The sequence below is a fragment of the Puma concolor genome, chromosome B3 (assembly GCF_028749965.1).
Source record: "Puma concolor isolate L17-30 chromosome B3, mPumCon1.1.hap2, whole genome shotgun sequence".
Lineage (NCBI taxonomy): Eukaryota > Metazoa > Chordata > Mammalia > Carnivora > Felidae > Puma > Puma concolor.
Genome location: NC_141672.1, coordinates 14,495,105 through 14,520,823, shown reverse-complemented (window position 1 = coordinate 14,520,823; position 25,719 = coordinate 14,495,105). Strand labels below are relative to the sequence as shown.

Here is a 25,719-nt window from a genome sequence, read left to right as displayed (position 1 = left end):
TCGCTCTTCATACAGTGTAATTGTGACACTCACTCCTTGGAATGGCAGGAGGTGGATGTCTCTGCTCTCTCCCCTTGAATCTTGGCAGGCCTGTGACTATGGCAGAAGTGACGTTATGTGACTTCAGAGTTGGGGTCAGAAAAGCGACAGAGCTCTGCCCAGTTCTCTTGGGATGTCCGCCCTTGGAACCCAGCCACCATGGTGTGAAGAAGCCCAAGCCATATTGAGGTCAAGTGCAGGTGCTCCAGCCAATGGCCTTTGTTGAAGTTCCAGCTGACAGTCCACCTCAATCGTTGGACACAGGGGTGAGGAATTCTTCAAAAAGGCTCCAGCCCCAGCCACTGTAACCATATGAGAGGCTCCAGGTGAGAACTGATCAACCCCCAGAACTGTGGGGTATAGTAATATATTTTTTTTGAGAGACAGAGAGGGTGCACGTGAGTGAGAGGCAGAGAGAGAGAGAGAGAGAGAGAGAGAGAGAGAGAGAAGCGGGGCTCACCCAAAGTGGGGCTTTTTTTTTTTTTTTTTTTTACCCAAAATGGGGCTCGAGCTTACCGGACACAGGGCTTGAACTCATGAACCAGGAGATCATGATCTGAGCCAAAGTCACATGCTTAACCGACTAAACCACCCAGGCACCCCTCAAATGTTGTTGTTTTAAGCCCCTAAGTGTTGGGGTGGCTTGTTATCCACAGAACATCCAGCGACAGCATGCTGATGTGTTGTTTGTAACTCCCGCGTTCCCCACGTCAGTGTTCGGGACCCCACTTGACACTGACCCCTTGCTGGAAACCAGCCCTTCTCAGAGTGGGTCCTGCTGTGTCTGCATGTTTTCCTGGGCACTGTCTACCTTGTGTGCTCTCTGGAAGCTTGTCCTGGGCGGGGGGCGGGGCATGCCCTCTTTTCTGGCGTCTGCTGAGACTCCTTCTCCCGGGCCTGGCTCTCTGCTGGGGTCACTGCAGATGCTCTTCGGGCCTCAGGAGGCATGGGGACATGGCTCTCCTCAGGCTGTTCCCCCTCCCTAGGTTGGCCAGAAAGATGCCCCTGCATTGAGGCTGAGGGCTCCTCCATCATTGTCCTTGATACTGGTGTCCCAGAAACTGCTCACTGCTTTGGATGCGTACCTCTGCCACCAGCAGGCGGGAAACAGAGGCACAGCTTGTTTTTAACTCTCAGCTGCCTCCATGTGACCCACTGCCAAGACCACTTTAGACCCTGGAGCTAAAAGTGAGAGTCCAGGAAGAGGAGAAACTCCTCCTGTCCCCCTTGCCCCTTTCCTACCCCCCCAAGACATTCCCTTTTCACGAATGTTCTTTCCAAGATCATTGGCGGCACCCATTCCACTCACATTTCACCCGAGAAACACCCCCAGCGTCCATCCAGGATGTGGTTCAGTGCTGTGATCCCAGCAAGTGATTCCCAGAGAGCCCAGCACTGGTATTTTCCTGAAAGCCTGGTCTATCCACGAGCACAGGGTTCCACCTGTCTTCTCCCAGCATCCTCTGGTTTGCCTGCACCTGCCCTCTGTAGGAGAGGTGCTGAGGGTGCTGAGGGTGCTGAGGGTCTGGGCAGGGCTGGAGCTAAGAGCACACGCTTCGGAGTAAACCAGACCCAGGTTTTCATCTGCTTTGTGGCCTTGGCCGAGTCACTGACCCTCTGTGATCTTTGAACGGGGGAAGTGGTCTTTCTGGCCCTACCGTGAGGATCAGGGAGGTAATATGCAAAATGTCCTTCTCATAGTGCTCGGCACGTTGTAGGCTTGCAATACACGGTGGTTGTCACTATTGGCATGTGACTTGCCAAGGTCATGCAGCCAGCCAAGGCACACGCAGCCCTGTGTCCCCATCTCCTCCGCTTTACCTGGCTGACAGCCCCCCTGCCTCACATCACACTTGCAGGTGCACACCCCCATGTCCCACGTCTTCACTGAAACCACCTCTGGAGGGACAGCCCCAGGAGCTACCTTGGGGCCACAAACCAGCTCCCCCTGGGGCTTCCTTCTTGGGCTTGCAAATCAGGATAAGGTCTTCTTCTCCACCTTGGCAGCCCTTGGCAGACCAGAAAAACAGAAAGGTTCCAGGAAAGGAGGGCATGTCCCAATTTGGCCTTTGACTCAAGGTCAAATGGATCCAAGGTTGGCTGCTGGAAGCAGCATGAACCCCCAGAGGGCTTGGGGGATGCACCTCTGCCCCTTACTAGCTGTGTGACCTTGGGCAAGTCCCTTTACCTCTTTGAGCCTCAGTTTTGTCATCTCTGAAATGGGCATAGTAGTACCAGCCCGGAGCATCGGTGCTTCCGCCTGGCTCTGGGGCTGGATGAAGGCACTTCTCTGAGGCCACCTCGAAGTTGGTCTCCCTCTTCTCTGGGACCATAGTCCCTTTTACCTCCTCCCCCAAAGAAGTCCCATGGTGATGTATTTGCTTGCCCTTTACCTTTAAGCGCCTTGAGGACTGGAACCTTCTACTGTGTTCCCTGTCAGTGGCCCCATGCCCAGCACAGGGTCATATACAAAGAAACCGACCTGTGTCAAAGGAGCAGGTGCTGACTGATGTGTGACCTCACAGCTCAGCTGGGACTGAGAGTCCAGAAGAAGAAGGCCCCAATCAGTGCCCCAACCAGGCAGAGGCAGGGACAGGGGCAGGCTAAGGATGGTTGTTTTTAGCTCACTTGGCCTTTGGAGCATTCCTGCACAGTGGCCCAGGGGCCAGCCCAGCCCAGCCCACTGCAGGTGGCACTAAGAGGATGACGAACTGCCCCACTTCCCAGAACCCAGGAGCCCTAGAGGTACCTCAGCTGGAGAAATGTCTAGATTCCACGGGCCTGAGCCATTTTACTTTCCCCAAGGGTTTCATCTTGTGACCTTTGTCATTGTCATCATCCAATAGGCTTACATAACGGTTATGCTACCCCAGGGCTGTTCTAAGTTCCCAAAACATGTGAGGTCACCTATCAGGCTAACTCTGGAACATGGGTACTATGAATTAGCCTGGGGCCCAGAGAGGTTGGGTAACGCGCCCACGTCATGTGGCTGAGGGGCAGAGTGGGGCTCTTTGCTTCTTTCTGAGAGTAGCAATTGAGAACAAGGCACAAGATGGTTCTAGGCCATCTCCAGGAACAACTGTAAGTTCTCCCGATGCCGCCTGTGGCCTCGCGAGCTTCCATTTCTTCATTTGTAAGTGGGGACAATAATGGCCAGCTCCTGGAGGCAGGAAGGAGCTCCATACTCAAAATCTGGCCTTACTTCCTTCTCGCCCAGCATCTGGCGGAGGCTGGTTCAGAGGTCCCCACTGATACAATTCGGCTGGAACAGCATTCTGGGCTGGAAGGAAGTAAGAGCAGGGCTAGGGAGGAGCCCTCGACTTCAGGGCTGGCTACACTGGGGGGCAGCCCCAGAGTGTGACATCCTCAGGCAGGGGTGGGGCATGTGCCCCAGACCTTCCCCTTCAAGGCCGAAAGCCTTGGCTGCCCCCTCTAACGAATACATAGGTAGGCTCACAGCATCCCCAGGGCCTGGCCCTGAGCTGTGGGCTGTTTGCCAAGGTAGGGTGACCCTGGGTCAGAAGGCCTCCCCAGGCTGGCCCACCCCCGCCTTTGAGGAAATCCACTCTGTTCCCCAAAGGATTCCCTGCGTGAGTGTCCTGCCAGCCAAGGTACACAGGACCTTTGTTTGTGGAGCCTGGGGTGTGGGCAGGAGGGGAGGATGGGGCTTGGGCCAGGAGGAGCACCTGGCCTGGAGCACCTGGCCTGGCAGAGGCCCACTGGGCACAGGCCCAGGAATCATGGGCATCCCTGGAAATCAGTTTCTGGCCCCCAAGCCCCACCCTCGGGCCTCCCGGGTCTTCTGCGTGAGGTGAAGCCCTAACAGGGTCCCTAACAGGGACCTCAGGGCAGGAGACGCGGAGCCCAGAGCCCACACCGCCCTTCTCCTGGAGGAAGGGAGCCAGGGAAGGCGGCCCTGGCTGAAGGTCACACAGGAGCCCTGGCTGCTGGCCACCTTGGGCTGGGCCTGTCACAGGAGGCCTCTCGTGCACCGAGGGCTTCAAAGTAGCCCTTTGACATTCTCTGCAAAGGAGGTGACAGCCTTAGGTATGACTGACATATCCACAGGGCTAAAGGAAGCTCATTTTATGGCCACCGGGGAGGAGGGTTCCCTCACTGGATGCACCATCCATGGCCCCTAACCGTGTATATGCAGAAAAGAAATCCTCTAGCTAACTTGTAGCTGCCACTATGATGTTACCCCGGGAGGGGGCTTTAAAGGCGATTATTGATTAATTGCAAGCATTCGAAATAAGACCATGATTTTTTTTTTTTTTTTAACTGTATCCTGACTTTGTTTGGGGTGTTCTCCACCTCCGTGGGCCTGGGCCCGGGGACTTCTGGGTGGGTGGCAGGGCAGCCTCCGCCTGCCCCTGCCACCCTCCCCCCCACCTCCACCGCCTACCCTAGGGAGGGAGGGAAGGTGGTGAGGAGTCACATCGGAGCCAAGTGCTGATGACCAGGGTGTGAGAGACAGGTGGACATCTCCCAGATCGGCTCCCCGCAGAAGACAGACTCTCAGCTGCCAGGTTTATCTCAGCTGGCCCCTCCTCTGTGACATCGGGCCAGAGGCCCCTGCCCCCTCATCCCCATTCCCGCCTGGGGCCTCAGTGTCTCCAGCGGAACCTCAAAGGGCTGAGCTGAGCGGCCTCTCTGGTATCTTCCAGCCTTGACCCAGCATGGTGGAGACACCCCAGCTCACATCCTCCAATGTAGGGAACCACATCGAGCACTCCAGGGCTTGAGCAGCCTCAGGAAGGAAAGAAAATGCTCTTTAAGTTGTCATAACAGAGCGGGCCTCCAGGCACCTCCTGTTTACCGAGGCTGAGTAAATACAGCCCGGCCCTTAGCAACAGGCACAAAGGGGCCCTTGTGCCGCCTGCTCGCCCTCCCTCTGCTCTCTCCCTGAGCTCAGCCCCAGCTGGGAGCACTGTGGGAGGCAGGGTGGCCTGGCCTGGAGCCGCCTGGCGGGTGACAGGGGTGGGTGCAAGACCTGCTGTGTGGGGACCCTGGGGCGTGTCAGGGACCCAGGTCTGCACGGGCCCCTGTCTTCTGCAGGCAGGAAGTTCTGCCCCATTTTGATACGGCTTGTCACTCAGAGATGGAACAGGTAAGCCTTAAACCAAGGAAGAAGGGTGGGGGTGGGGGGTTCAATGTCAGTCCTAGCTGTGAAACTTTAGGCGTCTTATGGAGCCACGTTGAGCCTCAGTTTCCTCATTTGTGACCAGGAACTAATACACCCCACCTGCCTCACCTGGCCACCTGGGCATCCAATGAGATGGATGTTCATTCTATACGACCGACCCCGGGCAGACAGAAGAGTTGTTAGTTCAGGCTGAGGGGCAGAGCATGTGTTATGAGTCGACGACAAATGGGTTGTGCCCCTGTTGAGTGCTAAGAGCTCCCAGAGCCCCCTTTGAAGGATGAGGGGTCCCACTTTTGGAAGCCTGCTCTGTGCCAGGCACTCGGGGCAGGGGGGCAGGTGGTGAGGCTGGTACACCCTCTCCCCATAGACCCTCACTGTCTAAAGTGGGAGATGAGGCAGGTAATGACAAAGGGCTGATTTCTGTAGTATGTAAAGTGTTACCACAAATCAATACAAGGATGAATAGCCCGGTTGAAAAATGAGGAAAAACTACGGAAAAGTAATTCATAAAAGACTGGCTGATAAACACTTGGGGGGAAAAATCAACGTTACTAGTAACAAAAATGAAAATAAAGGCAACAATGAGATTTTCTTTTTTTTCCTCCCGTTAGATTATCAAAAGATTAGAAATGTTTCTCGGGATGCCTGGGTGGCTCAGTCGGCTAAGCGTCTGACTTCGGCGCCGGTCATGATCTCACCATTCATGGGTCCGAGCCCTGCACGGGGCTCTCTGCTGTCAGTGCAGAGCCTGCTCGGGATCCTCTGTCTCCCCCTCTCTCTGCCCTCCCCTGCCTTGCACACGAGCGTGCTCTCTCTGTCTGTGTCTCTCTCTCAAAAATAAATAAACATTTAAAAAAATTAAAGAAATGTTTCTCTTTGTATTAGCAGGATTGTGGGGAAATGGGCATCTTCATATACTAATGCTCTGCCACTTACTAACTCTGGACTACTGACATAAAACTTCCCCCTGCCTCACCTTCCTCATCTGTAAAATGGGCTATGGAAGCATCCACCTGGCAGGTTTGTGGGGGGATTAAATAAGTCATGAGGTATAAAGTGCTCAGGGAAGGGCCAGGTAAGAAAAAGTGCTTAGTACCTGGTATTTATTATTCATTTGTATTATTACTGTTGGCTCAAGGTATACATTGGTGCACTCTTTCTAAAGGCCAACTTGGAAACACGTGTCTGAGTTTTAAAAGTGCCTACTAAATCCTGCTCTAAGAAAATAATCAGACAAGTGAGCAAAGACCTGTATACAAGGATATTCATCAGAGTATTGTTTGTGAAAACAAAACATTGGAAATAATCTAAATGTCCATTAATAGGGAACAGAATAATTCAATTCTAATCTACCTCTTCAATGAAATACTGCCTAGCAATTAGATCAGACAGGGTAGACATGTTTGCATTGACATGGAAAGTTCTACACGTCACATTGATGGAGAAAAGAGCAGGTCAGGTGACATCTGATGCAAAGAGATCCCATTTACATGCAAGTGTAAACACAGATTTATCTGCACACTGAGGGATGTGTGTGAGGATATTCTCCAGAATGCTAGGGGGGCCTTCTCATAAGGTGGCTTTTATTTTCTTCTTTATATCTTTTTGTATTCTTTTAAATTTTTTTTAATGTTTATTTATTTTTAAGAGACAGTGAAAGCAGAGGAGGGGCAGAGAGAGAGAGAGAGAGACACAGAATCCGAAGCAGCCTCCAGGCTCTGAGCTGTCAGCACAGAACCTGACGCGGGGCTTGAACTCATGAACCATGAGATCACGACCTGAGCCAAAGTCGGACACCCAACTGACTGAGCCACCCAGACGCCCCCCTTTTTGTATTCTTTAAACTAAAATACACACAAACATGTATAAAGTTGTTTTTACAGTTTATTAAAGCTACCTATAGTTTATTAAAGCTATTTTTGTTGTTAAGTTCAAAGGCAGTAAGTGCTGAATGGAAACGTGGCCTTACTCTCTGTGTCTGGAAAGGGCCAGTGCGTGGAATGACTTAAGTGAGGATTCGCAGCGTGGACAGGAAAGGTGTGGTCAGTCCTGATTCGGGGAGGGGGGGGCTCCATTGAGGGTGGACACAGAGGACAGGGAAGGTCACAAGGTCAGTGCAGGGGGACACTGTTTGTGGTCAGGACTCTGGCAGAGACAGGGAGGAGAGGAATAGGGAGCAGTAGTGAGAAAAGTAGACCGAGGCCAGGTTGCAGTGACTGGAAGGCCAGATGCACGGTGTGGATTTTACGCAGAAGGGGCAGGGAGCTGGGGCAAGGCAGAGGCCCCAACCTGGCGTCTTTGCTTTCTTTTGGTTGCTTACGTTCGGCTCTCACTGCTCTGGGCAGGGGAGCCTTGGAACGGAGGGGACAAGCCCGAGGAGGTAGGTGGACCCTCACACACGAGCCAGTTCTTTCCGCTTGAAGTCTTTCTGCTTGAAGCCGGCCGGGGCTGTGGCCATGACCAAGTCTCTCCCAGTCCAGTAGAGCCTGGGCCTTCCCATGATGCACGATGAGAGCCGGTCCCCATGCACCTGTTGGGACTTGGAGAGCCTGAGGAAAGGGCTAGATTCCTGTGGTCAGCAGACTGTCACACCCCAGAGCTGACAAGGACCATGTGCCACTCCCCAGAGCCATCTGATGGCAGCCCCATGAGTAACCCCGAGGTTTTCACCAGGGCATCGTATAATTACAGGAGATCCCATGCTCTGGTCCTCGTGCCCTGGGCACTTCCCTAGTTGGCCAAAGGTGCACTATTGACATTTTGGGGGTTAGATAATTCTATGCGGTGGGGCTCGTCCTGTGCACCCAGGGTTTAGCAGCACCCTCGGCCTCTACCCACTGCCGTGAGCAGCACTCCGGCCAGATCTAACGACCCAAATGTCTCCCACCTCCTCTGGGTGCCACAATCGCCCCCAGTTGGGAACCAGGGCTTCACAGTGACCTTCCGTGGCCGTCAGCCCCTCTCCGGGACTGAACGCCGGACCAGGGCAGGGTCTTCCCAGCCCCAGCCCGGGCTGTGCTTCAGCAGGAGCTTGTGATGGCCGAATGGGAGCTCCAGCCCTGCCTTATCTGGACACCCCCTCTGCCCCCCACCCCGCCCCTGCCACTTCTCCCTCAGAGGGGGGAGTAACAGCTGAGAGAAGCACATCCCATCCCTGCCCCTGCACCTACCTGCCTGGCCCAGGACACTGAAAGCCTCATTGTCCCTCCCACCTCTCCCGGCTCTGGTCTGCAAGCCGCCATGATGGAAAGAACCAAATCCTTTGAGTGAAACAAACTTCAGTAACTTTCTCAGACGACCCCCCCCGTCCCCCCCCCCCCCCAACACACACATGGGGAGGCCAGCTGCTGGCACGGTGGGGACTCCTTCTCCTTGGATCACTGCATGTGCATCCTTCACACCCAGCCTTCTCTGGCACCTGCCGCCTCAGAGGGAAGGGCCATCGAGATGTAGTGTCACATCCTTACCACCCCAAAGCACTTAGGGGAAGCTCAATTCTCAGAACGGCAGCTGGAAGGGTGCCTCAGATGACGGCTCGATGTGCAGGGAGGAGAGAGCCAGGAGGGGACGTGGGCCGGGGTGTGAAGTGTGCCCCACGTGGGGCTCCGGCGACTCCAGCGGCAAGCATCCCAGGGCCGTGATCCCCAAGGGGGATCTTTGTTTCCATCTGAGACTCTGACCCGGAAGGATTCCGTCATATTCAATGTTTGAGACAAACATAAAGGAAGAAGCCATTGTAGTTAGGCAGGTGGCCAAGAAGGCACAGAGTGCCTTGAAGGAAGGGAGCCCATGACAGCTGCCAAGGAGCTGGCCAGAGAGGGAGCTGAGAGCATTTGCACGTTCAGGGACCCCAAATGTTGTGTATTTGGTGACACGGGTCTTGCCTCAGGAAGGGCTTCTTCCCAGAACCCATGGCCTGGACCAGAGCTCACTGGGTGCACAGGGTATCAGAATTCTGGAAACCGGAACCGGGAAGTCTCCAAGAAAAGGCTTGTCACAGGTCCCTGGAGAGGAAAGATTGGATCCTGATGACTAAGCCGCACTGTCCAGGCTCAGCCATGATTCTCCACGCTCAGATGTGTTCACCGAAGGGCAGACGTACTAACTTTTGTTTCAGAAGGTGCCTGATAGGCAGCCGTCCCCAACAAACCATCTTCATAAAGTGCTGTCGCCTCAGGGCTTCTTGGTTCCCAGGGGTCCCTGGAGCCGTGGAGTCGGCAGAGAGGGGTCATACCAAGGCATCTGGGCTTCTAAATGACTTCCTGTTTTTCAAAGTTAAAGGGGATTCTGGGTGACCCTGGGACATCATCGCACATAGGCAGGCAGAGGTTTTGGTGAGGGCTGGGGAGGAGAGGGACCCTCGCGGGAATGCCGCCAGTGGATGTGTCATGGTAGGAAGGACAGAAGCTGCGGCACTAGATGCTGTTTGGGGACACGGGACATCATGACCAAGATTCTGGGGCCTGGGTGGGCACAGCCAGGTAAATGGCCCCTTCCTGCTTCCAGCAAGGTGGCTTCGGCAAGCCCGTTCCTGGCTGGGTTTGCCACCTTTAGGGACACAGCTGCAGTGGAATTTGAGGTCCCTTTCCCTCCCCCAGGGAGTTCAAAACTCCTGTGCCCTCTGTGTCTCTTGTCCTCACATGGCCCCCTGGAGGAGGGACGGGGGATGGAGCTCGTGGCTGAAGGGGGGGCAGATGCCAGGCATTTGAACTGGCCCTTCCCCTCCTCTTCTTGGCCATCAGAATCCTGATTTGGTTCAAAACAGCAGAGAGTGCCAGGGCCCAGGGGATGAATCTTGCCTCACTGCTGGTCCTGTGCCCCTTTGCCAGAGTCTCTCTTTCCCGGCCTCCCTTGCAGCTCTAGGTGGCCAGTGACCCAGTTCCGGGTGATGAAATATAAGGTAAAGTCTGTGGGGAGGGAGTGAGGGTGGCATCTGGGAGAGCTTTTGTTTCTTCATAAAAGGGACAGGTATGAAAGGAGACTTCTCTTAGGCCACCTTTCCTCTCCTTTCATGCTGGAATGCAGACACGATGTCCAGAACTGTGGCAGCCATCCTGTAACTATGTGACACCATGTTAACGCTGAAGATGACGGGCCGAGAGGTGGAAAGAACCCGGGTCCTTGATGATCTCACTAAGTTGCCGAACCGCCCAGAAGTCCCCTATGCCTGAGGTCCTCGTTAAATAAGCAATTACTGTACTTGTGGGTTAGCTGGATTCTGATACTTGTAACAAAACATGTTAGGGAGGCAGTGAGGTATGACTTCCTCTGTGGGAGCGAATGTAAAGGACCTGGCTCAGCGGCCACTGTCACGGCCGCGTGTATGTGCTCACACCCACAGATGTGTGTGGACGGATGATAGATGAGTCAACTATATGTACACGTGATCTCTGGGGTAGAATGTGGTTCAAGTCCAGGTCCTCCGACTTGGTCCGGGTCTTTCGGGTTCTCCCTACCCTAGCAGAGGGGCGGTTTGGTTTCCTTAACTAAATGGGGGACGATAACGATGACTGACTAAACTGGCAATTACGATGTCAAGTCTCACGATAACCCAGAGGGTGGGCCAGAGTCCTGGCTCCACCCAGCAGACGGGGAAACCGAGGCTCAGAGAGCTTGAGTGATGTGCCAGAGTCGTGAGCCAAGCTGTGGCGAAGCTGGGGCCCGAATCAGCCTTCTTGCTCTCTCGTGTGGCCTCGCACAGCGCTCTGGGCGTCGGAGGGCTGCGTGTGTGCGTGTGGGCAGGGGCATGTGTACAGAGGTGTGCCTGCAGGGTGTACGTGCAGGGGTGGGTGTGCACAGCCACACAGGCCAGTCACATGGGCTCTTCCAGCAAAGATGCCCCTGTGCGACAGACAGCTCCCTCCGCTCCCTCCGGCTCCCTGGGGCCCTGGGGCCTCCCGCTCCTTTCTCCAAAACAACTTCATCAGCAGCATGGGCAACAGCTCCCCAGGGGTGGGCCACCTGTTTACCACCTGCACGGGCCTCACCCCGCCCGGCTGCTCCAGGCTGCGACGACCAGTGCCTTCCAGGCCCCCAGCCCTTTCCCTCCCGGCGTCTTCGAGCGCCAGCTTTGGTGCAGCTGCTCCTGAGAAGAGCTTCCCTTTCCTTTGCTGCCAAGAGCCCCCAGACAAGGGGGCGCTTTCCAGCCTTCTCCCGCTGGGCAGCCTGGGGGACAGGGCTGGGGGCCTGTGTGGGACAGAAGGAAGGCAAAGGAAGTCAGAAGCTCACAGAGATGGTTCCAGGCTCCTCCCTCCCACCGCCCCCTCCTCCTTGTCCAAGCGGATCTTTCAGGTCGTCCTGAAGGACAGAGGTCCACTGGGACCTCAGGCTGCAGCCCAGAGGTTGCCCGGTCATGGCGAACATGCTGGGGAGCCCTCCTGCTCTCACCTTACGCTGAAGGGTGCCTCCCTCCTCCCTCCTGTTCTCTGTCCTCACTTCCTCTTCCCCACCGCTGGTGGAAGGAGATTCGAGCCCCGCACTCCCATCTGGAGCTCAGGGCAGTCCCACCCCTCGGCCCTCCAGCTCCTGAGCCACAGGCCTCACCTCTACGATTTTCTCACAACAAACACACTGTCCTGTTGTCCTCCTGACCAGGGAGTCTTTGATCCATCTTGGGCCCTGGGCCAGAAAGTCATTCAAAGAAAGTACAGCCAAGGAGAGGGAAAAATTGCTCTTCTGACGGGACAAAGCCAAACACTGTCACACGCCAGGGCCACTGGCCTCCTCCCAGGAGCTCAGAGAGAACTTCTGGGGGGTGGGGGCAGGGTGGGGGCCAGGGAAGGGGGCAGAAGAGGGGTGGTTATGGCCAGGACCTTGCAGCCCAGCTGGGGTGCAGAGCCCAGGTTCATTCTTGCCAAAGCCTTGAGCGGGCACCCAGCCTCTCGGGGATGGCCACCTTGTGGGGTTGGGTGCCTTGGAGGCCCGAGTGAAGAGGGCCTCCTGAGGTCTCTGCTGTTTCCCACAGCTCACAAAAGTGTTTGGGGGCGGAGGACAGTCCCCACACAAGCGACCAACTGAGGCTTGGGAGGGGTGAGCCGCCTGACATCACGGTTGGGGCACCCTCGATTGTTCCCACGTTCCCCGGGGCCCCCACGGCTGTCCCACACCTGGCCTAAGGAAGACAACACAGCAGTAAAGATAGCAACCCTCAGGAGCCCCACCTTCTCAGTCCCTGGCTGGAGAAACTGAGACCCGGGCCAGCTCCCATGGGGTGCCCGGCTCTCCTCACGCCGTGCCTCGCTGAGCTATATCGCTGATGCTTACTGCGTGCTTCCTGCGAACGGGGCTAGTGCTTCGCGCTCTCAGCGTATGATCGTGTTTGGTTTTTATAACAAACGGATACATTAGGTACCTCTACTACCCTCCTATTTACAGACGAGTAAGCTGGGAGGGCAAGAGACAGACCCAAGGGCACACAGCTGACCCGCGGTGGAGTCGGGACTCGAACCCACGACGGCTGCCTCCAGTGCCCGTGGCTATGGCCCCCGGTGAGGGCTTCCTGTTTTAAGTGCTGTATGTGTAGTATCCCAGTCCCCAGTTCCTTCTAGGGGACTCTCAGCCAGAGTGCCCCGTTACTGTGACAGTGTAGCCTGTCCGCCTCTCTGTTCGGTGCCACGTCTGAGGGTGTCTGCTCTGTGCCAGGCACGCCGCGGAAGGAGTTCTTGCACCCTTGCCACCTGGCTCAGGGGTCTGGGGAGGGGCAGAGGGTGGATTGTGTCGGCTCTTCTCAGGGGGGCTGGGGGAGGGGAAGTGAGGTTGGAGGGAGGGAAGGGTTGGGGAGAGAAAGGGTGTCCTAGTTAACCCTCCAGACAGCCCTGTGAGTCAGGGCGCATCGCCACCCACTCTGGAGATGAAGCTGGGGTCATCCTGTGTTCTGCCCGCGGCACAGCAGTGAGGAGGAGTCCCCCCTAGACCTGCTGGCTCCAGGACCAGACCCACCGCCTCACTTGGTCATTCCTTCCGGCTGAGGGTGCAGGGCCCAAATTAGACACTCGTCTCTGTCCCGATAGACTGAGTGCCTGATGCTCTCGAGCGGAGCTCCTGGCTCACCCACGACCCATCCTCCGGGGCGAGTTGGGAACAGCCACGCAGGAGGCCCGTATCCACATGGGGTCCCTGGCAGAGCGTGGACCACATGGGGCTGAGGACCAGGCAGCTGCAGGAGGAGACAGCAGGAGAAAGGGCCACGGGCGCTGGGCCTGGCCCCTCCCTGGCCTGCTGAGCCGCACGGGGCCGGCAGAGGGTCCGGAGTCTAGGGCATTTGTCACTCTGTCCCTCCTGCCCCTGAGCACTGGGGGTGGGCTGGGGCTGTCTGTGAGGAGAGGCAGTGAGTGAGAAGGGCTCTGCTCTCCTTCCCAGAGATCTTGCTGGACAGAGCGTGGGGGATGGAGGGTCCTGGCTTCCAGCTCTGCCCCAGCCGCTCGCTCATCAGCTGTGCGACCCAGGATACGATTCTTAGCCTCTCCGAAGCTTTGGCCTTTTCGGCTGTCACAGGGCATGTATTGGTCTGCCCGTGCTGCTGTGACAAAGTCCCACAGACCAGGACTTAAACAACGGACGTTCCGTGACTCGCAGTCTGGAGGCTGGAAGGCCTATGTCAAGGTGTCCACAGGGCTGGTTCCTTCTGAGGCCTGGCTCCTTGGCTTGTAGGTGGCCGCCTTCTCCCCGTGTCCTCTCGTGGTCATCCCCCTGTGCGTGTCTGTGCCCTAATCTCCTTTTAAGGACATCAGAGCTCACCCTAATGGCCTCCTGGAATCACCTCTTTAATCACCTCTTGAATCACCCATGTTCAAATACAGTCATACTCAGAGGTACTGGGGGATTAGGACTTCAATCTAGTGATTTGTTGGTGGGAGTCACATTTCAGCCCTTTAACAGGCGTAACGTGAGTATGTTCTCACAGGGTTGTTATGAGGATTATTTACTATTAAGTTTATTTATTTTGAGAGAGAGGGAGAGACAGAGTGAGTGGGGGAGGAGCAAAGGGGGAGAGAGAGAGAGAGAGAGAGAGAGAGAGAATCCCGAGCAGGATCTACGCTCTCAGCACAGAGTCCGACGCGAAGCTCGATCCCAGGAAGCATGAGATCATGACCGGAGGCGAAATCAAGAGTCAGATGCTCAACTGACTGAGCCACCCGCACGCCCACATTGTGAGGATTATTAATCATGAAATGTAGGCTGGCAAGCCTGGATGCTGCCACCTGTCCGGGGACATACATGTGATAACCCTCACCGCTCAGGGGGTGCAACCTGGTGCCTGCACCCTGAGGAAATGGAGGGTGCTGAAGCCCGGGGCTTGGCTCAGGTGGGCCCTCGGTCAGGTTGTGGCTTTCCAGAGCCTGTCCTGTCCACTCAACCACGGGAAAGGGGAGCGTCCCTGTGGCCCCGGTCCGTGGCCCGGGCCCGAGGCCCGGGCTTCAGCCAAGCCTCCGCTTCCTGAGCCGGCCTCAGGACGGGCTGGGCCGCCGAAACCCTTCCTAAAAAGGAATTGGGCTGTAGTGGCCCAGGCTATTTTTAGACAATTGTGTTGAAAAATCCCCAAAGTACATGTAGCATCATGCATTTTTTTTTTCCTTCAGGAAGAAAAAAGAGAGGGAGTAAGTGGACTCCCCCCATCCCCCTCCCCCACCCCTGACACTGGGAGGGGCCTCACAATGTCCCCTCCCTAGAGGGTCAGTAGCCAGGGTCCTGCAGCTGTCCAGCTGTGAGGTTTAGGAGCTCAGCACTTTGGGCCAGGGGAGGGGCTCCCACTGGCCCCCACCTCACTCTGGGCCCCCAGAGGGGACAGGGCACATGAGATCACCCCACATTACAGGCAAGGAGACTGAGGCCATGCTGTCCTTGGCCCCATACTCCGGCTTCGCATTTTACTTTTTATTTTATTTTTTTAAAGTTTGTTTATTTATTTAAGTAATCTCTACACCCAGCGTGGGGCCTGAACTCACAACCCCAAGATCAAGAGTCCACTGGATCCACTGATCCAGTCGGGCTTTGCTTGCTTTTTTTAATGTTTGTTTGTTTGTTTGTGAGACAAAGAGCTCAAGTGGGGGAGGGGCAGAGAGCCAGGGGGACAGAGGGTCCGAAGTGGGATCTGCCTGACAGCACAGAGCCCGATGCAGGGCTCAAACTCACAAACTGCAAGATCATGACCGGAGCGGAAGTTGGATGCTCAACCGACGAGCTACGGGATATATGTTTTGATGGCTGTGAAGCCATCCCTACAACCGAGATAGCGAACACACTCATCATCCCCTAAAATTTCTGTCTCCTCTTTGTAACCCCTCCTTCTCGCTCCTCTCCCCTCTCCACCTGCATCACTACCCACCCACTTGCCCCAGGCAACCTCTGGTCTGCTTTTTTTTTTTTTTTTTTTTTTTTTTAATTCTAGAGAGAGAGAAAGCAGGGTGGGGAGAGGGGCAGAGCTGGAGAGAGAATCTTAAGCAGGATCCACACTTAGTGCAAAGCCTGACGTGGGGCTGGATCCCACAACCCTGGGATCATGACCTGAGCCGAAATCAAGAGACTCACGACTCTGAGATCGTGATCCGAGATGAAATCAAGAGTCGGACCCTCAAGCGACGGAGCCACCCAGAGGCCCTGCTTTCTGTCCCCATGGATGAGTTTGCATTTTCTAGAGTTTTCTGTAAATGGAATCCTACAGTAGGTTCTCCTTTGGCTTCTCTAACTTATCATCGGTATTCTGAAATCCATCCACGTTGCCTGTACATCTCGACAGCTCCTTCCTTCCTATCGCCACTGGTACCCCCTTGTGCGGCTGCATCACAACCTGTTTACCCATTCATTTGCTGATGGACATTTGAGTTCTTTCCACTTTGTGGCTGTTATGAATAAAGCAACTCTGGGCATTCATACACAAGTCTTCGTACGGACAGATATTTCCTTTCCTTCAGATAAATCCCTAGATAAATACTACCGGTAATTCTATGTGTAACTTTTTAAGAAACTGCCAGAAGGCACCATTTTGCAGTCCCACCAGCAGTCCCGCCAGCAGTATATAAGGGCTCCCATTTCTCCACATCCTTGCCAACGCTTGTTGTTGTCTGTCTTTTTGATTGTAGCCATCCCAGTGGGTGTGAAGTTGTGTCTCCTTGTGGATTTGATCTGCATTTCCCTTATGACTAATGATGTTGAACATCTTTTCCTGCGTTTGTTGGCCCAGATCTCGCTTAAAAAACAAAACAAAACAGGGGCGCCTGGGTGGCGCAGTCGGTTAAGCGTCCGACTTCAGCCAGGTCACGATCTCGCGGTCCGTGAGTTCGAGCCCCGCGTCAGGCTCTGGGCTGATGGCTCGGAGCCTGGAGCCTGTTTCCGATTCTGTGTCTCCCTCTCTCTCTGCCCCTCCCCTGTTCATGCTCTGTCTCTCTCTGTCCCAAAAATAAATAAAAACGTTGAAAAAAAAATAAAAAAAAAAAATAAAACAAAACAAAACAGCACATACTTTTAATTTTGGAAGAATGTTAGCTATGCCGAAAAGTTGCAAAGACAATACTGATACCCGTACCCCGTCACTCAGTTTCCCCTAATAGTAACGCCTTATATTACCTGGCACATGTCACCGCTAAAGAAGCAATATTGCCACATCACTATTGATTAAACTTCAGACTTTATTCAGACCCCACGAATTTACAACGCTAGTGTCCCTTTCTTGTCCCAGGATCCCACCCCGGAACCCACACCACGTCACACGCGGTGGTCATGTCTCCGTGAGCTCCTCTGGTTAGTTTCTCAGACTTTCCTTGTTTGTCACGCTCTTGACAGTTTTGAGGAGCCTTGGTCAGATATTTTATAGAAAGTTCCTCAATATAGGTTTTTCTGACGTTTTCTCATTACTAAACTAGGGTAATGGTCTTGGGGGAAGCAGACCCCAGAGGTGAGGTGCCATCCCATCCCATCCCATCCCATCCCATCCCACTGGGGGTACATGCCATCCACATGACTTACTGCTGGTGACATTGACCTTGATCGTGTGCCGGGTTTCTCTGCTGTGGTGGTACAATTTTCCCCCTTTCTAAACTCTGCTCTTTAGATGGGAGTCCCTAAGTCCAGCACACTTGAGTGTTCAAGCTCCTGAAGCCTCACCTTTATCTGAGAATCTTCTATGCCAGGCACTTCACACTGTCCCCAACCCTACCACTGTCCCTTTGGGAGAGGTCCCAATAACCCCTAAATTTGGTAATGTTTAAGATTACAAAGGATCAGGGGTCATTTAGTCAAGCCCTGTCTTGCCCTTCTTACAGATGAGGAAACTGAGGTCCAGAGAGGGAAGTGATTCACCTATGATCTCACTACGATCAGAAGGAAAACGGGGGCGCCTGGGTGGCTCAGTCAGTTAAGCATCCGACTTCGGCTCGGGTCATGATCTTGCAGTTCGTGAGTTCGAGCCTCGCATCAAGCCCTGTGCTGTCAGCGCGGAGCCTGCTTCTGATCCTTTGTCTCCCTCTTTCTCTGCCCCTCCCCTGCTCATGCTCTCTCTCTCTCTCAAAAATAAATCAGCATTAAAAAAAAGATAAGAAGTAAAAGGATCTCAGGGCCCCAGACCAGGGCAGAGATCTGGAGGGATGTCCTGGCCCAGAGTAAATGCTCGGTAGGTATTTAGGGATAGATGAGGCGAGTATATGTTGAGTGAATGGTAAGGGCTTCCACAGGTGATGAGGGTTCTCGGTGGACACCATAGGCCAGGCAGACACCTGCCACCTGCTAGTTCCCTGCACAAACTAGGGAAGGAATGATGCTGAAGGGCAGACAGCCCCACACTCCCCTGCTGTGAGCCTCAAATGCCTCCCACGTTGGCCATACAACAGAAGGGCTAGAGGAGCCCAGATTTGGGGCTTCCGCTGGCTACAGATGACCCTCTGAGTGGCCGGTTAGGAACTAGAACCCCCATAGTGAGCAGACACTGTTACATCTCACCGGTGAGAGAGTCCAGTGGGAGGGCAGTTTATTAACGCTTATCAAGGGCATTAAAAATGTTCATGTGTTTGCCCTGGTTCCTGCAGGGAGGCGAGTGGAATCAGATGGATCCTGGATGGAATACAGGTCATGCTCATTGGCAAGTCACTCGATCACTCGGTTTCAGTTTTCCCGTCTACAAAATGGGGCTAATCACTGCATCTACCTTTTGTATTGTTTTTAATTACGTTAACATACTTCAGCAAGGGCAATGCAACATATATTAATTTTGATGTGCACCTAGAGATGACTACTTAACTCTTAAAGAAGTCTAAGCAGGAATATACACTCCAGGGCTGGTTGGTCAGCATCTGAAAGACTAATCAGAGGCCCCTGGTCTAAGAGGCAGCTGTGACCTGCTCAGCTACTATATCTTCCACCAGGTCCAGAGGGTTTGGGGAGGGTGCTAATTAGTACAATGGATATGAAAAACGCTCTTTTTTGGGGGGGTGAAATTACTGGTGTTAAAGTGTTAGTGTGGATTGACTGGCAAGACTGTACAGGCACCTCTGACGTGCCCAGCACTCCAGGAGTGGCCCAGGACCAAAGACCCAATCTAGTTCTGTGTCCAGATTCCTTTGAAGGTTTTGATGTCTGACCTGACCAGAGGGAAGCTGAATTCTGAATCTTGCCGCCAGAATCCTGTCGTACCAGTCCTTTCCTGGGAGTGCTTCTCGGCACCCGGGATGCCCGAGAGCTGGGACCCACCCCACCCCCACCCCATCCCAGACCGTGCACCTGCTTTGGCACCTGCTTGCTGATAGCATGATCTGCCTGGGTTTTGCGTTCACGGGGCTCAGCTGGCAAGGTGGACTTGTGGGTCAGGAGCCTGCGGCCCTCCCTGCCAACGATTGGCCTCCACACGGACCTGCCAGCAATTCAAACTGACCAGCGTGGCTCCGGTCAATTTACAGACCGCCTCATAGAATCGCGAGGGTTGAATGAGGTAATCCACAACATCACCCAAACCTGGGGCAGTTTGCTTCACCTTCTCAAGAAGCCTTCATTCCTCATCTGTTCCAGTACCTGTCATAACAGTATCCACCTCACAGGGTTGCCGTGAGCGTCGGAGTTCATCCAAGTACAATGCTCCGATCGGTGCCTGGTGCATAGTAAAGGCTCAGTAAACGTGAGCTGGCCTCCATCATTCCACTTCGTGTGATATGACCATGAGAGACCATGGCTGACAATAATGGACAGGTGGAATGATTCACAGTGCACCCGTGTGATGGAAGCATCTGCTATCCTTAAATTGTCTACTGAGTTCAATGACAGGGGAATATTACGTGAAAAGGTGTGTAAGTATTATATGTAATTTCCATTTCATCAAAAAATACCCTCATAGGAAAATACTGGAAGGCAACAGGGCAAAATGCTGAGAAGACAAACACTAGATGGTGACATTTGACCTTAGTCTTTGTATTTCTGAGACTGGTCACAGTGGGGGTGGTTGTCAGAATAATGGCCCCCCAAAATGTCTACATCCTAATCTTTGGAGCCAGTGAATATGTTGCCTTATATGGCAAAGGGGACTTTGCAGATGTGATTAAATCAAGGATCTTGATTTGGGGAGGTTATCCTGGATGACCCAGGTGGGTCCAAAGCAATTACAGGTCCTTGCACGTGAAAGAAGGAGGCAGGAGGCAGGGTTGGAGAAGGAGATGGGACAAAGAAGATCACGGGTCACAGTGATTCACTGCTGACTTTGAAGACGGAAGGAGACCACAAACCACAGAACATGGGCCGCGTCTAGAAACTGGAAAAGACAAGGAGCAGATTCTCCGCCAGAGCCATCAGAAGGGACGCAGCCTTGGGGCGCCTGGGTGGCTCAGTCGGTTAAGCGTCCGACTTCGGCTCATAAATAATAAATAAATAAATGTTAAAAAAAAAAATTAAAAAAAAAAAAAGAACACAGCCTTGCTGACACCTGGATTTCTGTCCTATGAGACCTATTTCAGACTTCTGATTTCTAGAACTCTAAGCTAATAAACACATTGTTTTAAGCCATTGAGTTTGTGGCAATTTTCTACAGCAGCAATAGGAAATTAATACAGTGGGTATTTTGCAATGATAAATGAAAAACAAAAGATGTTTGCTATTTATTTATTTATTTATTTATTTTTTAATGCTTTCTTCTTATGTTTATTTATCTTTGAGAGAGAGAGAATGGGAGCAGGGGAGGAGCAGAGAGAGAAGGGGAGACACAGAATCTGTGTCTGGAGCTCAGGCTCCAGGCTCTGAGCTGTCAGCACAGAGCCCGACATGGGGCTCGAACTCACAAACCGTGAGATCATGACCTGAGCTGAAGCTGGACGCTTAACTGACTGAGCCACCCAGGTGCCCCTGATTTGTTATTTTTAAGACTATCGTTGGCTAAATAAAAATACAGTAAAACCTTGGTTTGTGGGCATAATTCATTCTGGAAACATGCTTGTAATCCCGAGCACTTGTATATCAAAGCTTATATATCTGGGGCGCCTGGGTGGCGCAGTCGGTTAAGCGTCCGACTTCAGCCAGGTCACGATCTCGCGGTCCGTGAGTTTGAGCCCCGCGTCGGGCTCTGGGCTGATGGCTCAGAGCCTGGAGCCTGCTTCCGATTCTGTGTCTCCCTCTCTCTCTGACCCTCCCCTGTTCATGCTCTGTCTCTCTCTGTCCCAAAAATAAATAAACGTTGAAAAAAAAAAAATTAAAAAAAAAAAAAAAAGCTTATATATCAAAGCACTTGTATATCAAAGCAGCTGTGATCATGTGACGTCCAGCATCACGTACCTACTGGTATTGCAGGACGTTGCTCTTCTATCAAGTTGAAATTTATTAGAGGGGCCCTGACAGCAGAGAGCCCGATGAAGGGCCTGAGCCCACGAACCGTGAGATCACGACCTGAGCCGAAGTTAGACACTTAGTAGACTGAGCTACCTAGGTGTTCCCAGAGAGGGACTCGATCCGCAGAGGGAATCGTGGCGTGGCCTCCAGCCCTGCTGTATACGGTTTGTATGGGAGGGGGGAAGAGAGCCAGCACATGCCTCCCTGCCCACCCAGGGCCGCTTGGCGTGTCTCAGGGCTGCTCCCCCCACACCCTGTGCTTGGCAGGGAAGAAAGCACATGCTTGTGGTGCGCCTCTGGGGCCAGGCACCGTGTTCCATCAAGATTATGTTCACAGGCCCGGTAGCCCCATGAGCGGAAGTGTCAAGCCACTTTGAGACAGGAGCTTGCGACCCTTTGTCGTCAGAGGTGATGTGACCGGGCAGAGCTGGGATTCCAGCCAGATCGTGTGACCCACAGGAAACCCTATTGTCCTCAGGGGGTCGGGGGCCAACCACTAGCAGATGGAGGAGGAAGGGGGGCTGTGGAGGCAGTGGGTGGCCCACTGGCCAGCTGGAGATCCTAGCTCCAGACAGACCTGCAGAAGGCACCCCGTGACCTGCCTGTCACCTTCCCTTAGCCAGCCCCACTCAGGGCCCGAACCCCCAGGAGGGGTCCTGCTATAGCGGGGCCCCAAAGCCCCATGTGGAGGCCCCACGGGGGGCAGTGTGCCCTGCCCGGCACCCCATAATCCCTGCAGGGGCCTGCCAACTCACATCGCAGCCCAGAAGTGAGGCCACCATCCATCCCCGCTGGACCCTGAAACCCAGAGAGGGACAGTGACTCAGTCAGGGTCACCTCCAGGCAGGCATAGAGCTGGAATGGGTCTCCCAGGGCACGGCCTTGAGGAGGGGGTCCCAGATGGGCTCTAAAAGACCTTCCGGAGGAGGCCACGCTTGTCTGAGACATTTGCAGGATGTCCTTTTCCGGGTCCCGTCCAGCGGCAGCGTGGGCGGGGGCGGCAGGAAATGAGTGAGAACAAGTGTGAGAGGAAGGCCGGTGGCAGGAGCAGCATAGCACAGAGGGCCAGCCTCCTGGGGCCCCACTCCCTGTCACAGGGAGACACGGGGGGCCTGCTGGCCCTGAGCAAGGTCTCGGCGACTGGCGGTCAGCGTGTGGCTCTGAGTGGCAGGAGGGAACAGAGAGAGGAACCGAGAGAGGGCCAGGGAGGGCAGGGAAGGACAGGAGCGCCCGCCGACGGGCCGGCCGCCGCACTCAAGGCTGAGACTGCTAGTCACCAGTCCTCCAGCTCAACTGGTGCCCCCCCGCTGGATGACGTCCACCCTGCCGGCCCTGAGAGGTAGCGGGGAGAGAAGAGCAGGAAGGAGACAGGAGGGGAGGAGGAAAGGGGGAGCTGAGCAGTGACAGGCACCCCCCCCCCCCAATCCGCAGGGGAGGGCTGGGGGTGGGGATGGGAGAGGGGACGGCAGGGCGCCTCGGAATCCCCTTCTCCCCACCGCCCAGTTTAGTGGGTTCTGGCTGGGCAGGGTAGGGGTGCAGAGGAAGGGCTGCTGGCCCAGTTTAGTCAGTACTGGCTGGGCTGGGTGGGGGCGGGAGGTTCCCAGGTGCCTCACTGACAGGGTGGAGGGTGCCGGGCAGAGGGTAGGGATGACCATGGGACCACAGGGGAGCTCTGAGTGACCATCTGGACTACTTCCATCCGTGTGCCCTCCCTTAGGCCGTAAGACAGGTAAGGACACAGGCATGGGAAGCCTTGGTTCTCACCCGGGGAGATCTGAGCTCACGTCCCTCTCGGTCCCGAGGGTGTGCAGGGCCCTGGCCACAGCCCGCACCTCGGGGCCTCGACCTGGCCCCGTCCCCGAGATCCTTCTCTGCCGGCCGGGGCTGGCTCCTTGTAAAGAAGAACTTCCTCTCTCCTCTCTCCCCTCACCTCTTCCTCCTTCCCTCCCTGGCCCCCTCACACCCCCTTCCCCTCCAATTGCCCACATTTTCTCCTCACCCTCACCTTCGGCTTGCCCTCTAGCTTGCTGAGAGGTGGGGGCCGCAGGAAGAGGACCACCGAGGCTCATCGGCATCAGGGGTCAGGTGCTCTACCCACGGAAAACACCTGGGCTCCTGGCTGAAGCAGCCGGCTGCCTCTCAGGTGCTCGTGGACGCAGCTCCGGCGGTTTCCGGCCCTGCTCTCCTAGTCCATCCATGTCCCGTCTGCAAACGTGAGCGTGAGCCCATCTTAAAAACAGTCCCGGCCCACCTGTGCCCCCACCTTCTCAGGGTCCCTTGGCAGTGACATGCTTGAGAGAGACGTCTGCACTCCAATCTCTCTTCCCGCTCTTGAACCCGCTCCAAACTAGCTCCACCCTACCACTCTGTCCAAACGGCTAATCTTCGTTATCTCAGGCCGCCATAACTGAAATACCACAGACTAGGGGGCTTAGCCACGGGAATCTATTTTCTGACAGTTCTGGAGGCTGGAAGTCCAAGACCAGGGTTCTGGCCCATCTGGGTCATGGTGAGAACCCTCTGCCTGTGGTGAGAACGGCCGCCTTCTGGCCGCATGTGCTCACACGGTGGAGAGAGAGGGAGACAGTGTGAGCTCTCTGGTGTCTCCTCTTACAGGGACACTCATCCTGTTGGATCAGGGCCTCATACTTATGACCTGATTTAACCTTAACTACTTCCTTAGACTCTATATCCAAATACAGGCACATTGTGGGGTAGGGCCTCCACTGTAAATGGGGGGCGGGGGCATGACTCAATCCATAGCACAGCTCTTGTCAGGATCATCACCAACCTCCATGGTGCCAAACCCAGGGGTCCATTCTTAGGCCTGGCCTACTGGCCTACTGGCCTTCGGGGCACGGAACACAGCCGGCTCCTTTCCTCCTTGGCCTCTGAGACTCACTCTCCTTCTTCTCCTCCCTCACAACTGCTTCTCCTCATTCTTTGTCGGTCCGTCTCCATTTTCCCAACCCGTTAACCTTGCCATGCCCTGGCGCTCAGCCCTGACTTTTCCCCTTCCTGTCTACACTCACCCCTGAGGCAGCCCCACCACATCCCCCTTCACTGATGCCCCCACGTTTACACCCTCATCTTGGAGTCTCGCCCGTGCGCCAGCCCTGTCTAGCCGGCTGCTCCCCACTCGGAGCCTTCACGGGCATCTTACAACCTGCCTACAACAAACGCCTGCCTTTCTCCCACCTCGCCAACCTGCCCTCCCCTCGGGGCCGTCAGCTCCTTTTATCCTGTGGTTCAGGACCGAAACTTTGTCATCCTCCCTCACTTCTCTCTTCCCCTCGCAGCCCTGGTTCTACATGTGAGCACATCCTTTTGGCTCCGTCTTCAAGATATTCAGTCCAACCACACTTGACCACTCGGCCTCTCCACCGTAGTGTTTATCCGGAGGAACCATAGCGCCCTCCTGATAGTCTCCCACTCGGGTGGGCTGGGTAACGTCTCTCCTCCCCCAAAGAGGTCTGCGTCGCAATCTGTAACCTGTGACTGTGTCACCTTACGTAGTAAGAGGGACTTCGCAGATGAAATTAAATTGAGGATGTTGAGATGGGAGATTATCTTGGATTATCCAAGTGGGCCCAACGTCCCTCCTTTTGAGAGGCAGGCGAGGACAGAAGGCAAAAGGTGACATAACAGTGGCAGCAAGTGTGGTGTGACGTGGGGCCGCGAGCCCAAGAAACGGCAGCCTCTAGAAACGGATTCTCTTCTAGAGCCTTCGGAAAGAACACAACCCTGCCAACACAGACCTCCAAAACGGTAGAATAAATGTGTGTTGTTTTAAGCTGCTAAGCTTGTGGTAATTTTTTTAGATCAGCCACAGGAAGCTAATGTGCACCCTTGATGTGGGCCACAAGGCCCTGCATGATGTGGCCCCTGTTAAGGCCCTCTGACTCATCTTTTTCCTCTCCCCCTTACCGCCCTGTCCCCTGTCTGCCTATGAGCTTTTGCACTTGCTGTTCCTGCTTCCCGGGATGCCCTTCCCACCCCTCTCCCCCCCCCCCCCCGCCCCCCACAGATCCACCTGGCTTGTTCTGGCCAAATGGTACTTTATCAGAAGCTTTTCTTTTTTATTATTTTTTTTAACGTTTATTTATTTTTGAGACAGAGAGAGACAGACTATGAACGGGGGAGGGTCAGAGAGAGGGAGACACAGAATCTGAAACAGGTTCCAGGCTCTGAGCTGTCAGCACAGAGCCCGACGCGGGGCTCGAACCCACGGACCGTGAGATCATGACCTGAGCCGAAGGCGGACGCTTAACCGACCAAGCCACCCAGGCGCCCCTATCAGAAGCTTTTCTAACCATCTCCTATAAACCGTAACTCTGATGCCCCCTTGCACCCCTGCATACTTGTATCACTGTGTGTATATGGTACGTACACCAGATTATATATTTCTCTCTTTTCTTCCATGAAAACGTAAGTGCCGTTTATGTGTGCTGCTCACCCTCAGTGCCTACAATAGGTGTTCCGGTGTTGTGAGCACTTTACAGATATTTGTTGGATGGAGGGATGAATGGAGGAATTTTACAGATGGGAAGACTGAGACCAGGGAAGGGGAATAAATCGAACACGGCAACTGCCACATCTCACTGTTCCTCAGCTGGGCAGCCGTAGGCACCTTTCAAAGGTTTATCCCTCGGGCCTGGGTCTCAATCTGGGTTCTGCCGGGTAGTGTTCACATGACCCCAGGCTGGTGTCTCACCCACTCAGCTTCTGCTCCCTGGTCTGTT

The 25,719-nt window shown here is 54.6% G+C and overlaps 1 protein-coding gene and 1 long non-coding RNA gene across 2 annotated transcripts in view; one reads left to right on the top strand and one right to left on the bottom strand.

The window, feature by feature from the left end:
• Positions 1-10,079: 10,079 nt before the first annotated feature.
• The window catches only part of TTC7B (tetratricopeptide repeat domain 7B), a 273,770-nt gene continuing 258,130 nt past the window's right edge, over positions 10,080-25,719 (bottom strand). The window contains exon 20 of the mRNA XM_086709020.1: positions 10,080-11,371. Coding sequence (XP_086565146.1) covers positions 10,790-11,371 — 582 coding nt within the window. The 3' untranslated portion in view covers positions 10,080-10,789. The remainder of the gene's footprint in view (positions 11,372-25,719) is intronic.
• LOC147579764 (uncharacterized) lies at positions 22,013-24,778 on the top strand. Its single transcript, XR_015252083.1, has 2 exons — positions 22,013-22,706; positions 24,277-24,778. It is a non-coding gene; the product is annotated as an uncharacterized LOC147579764 (long non-coding RNA).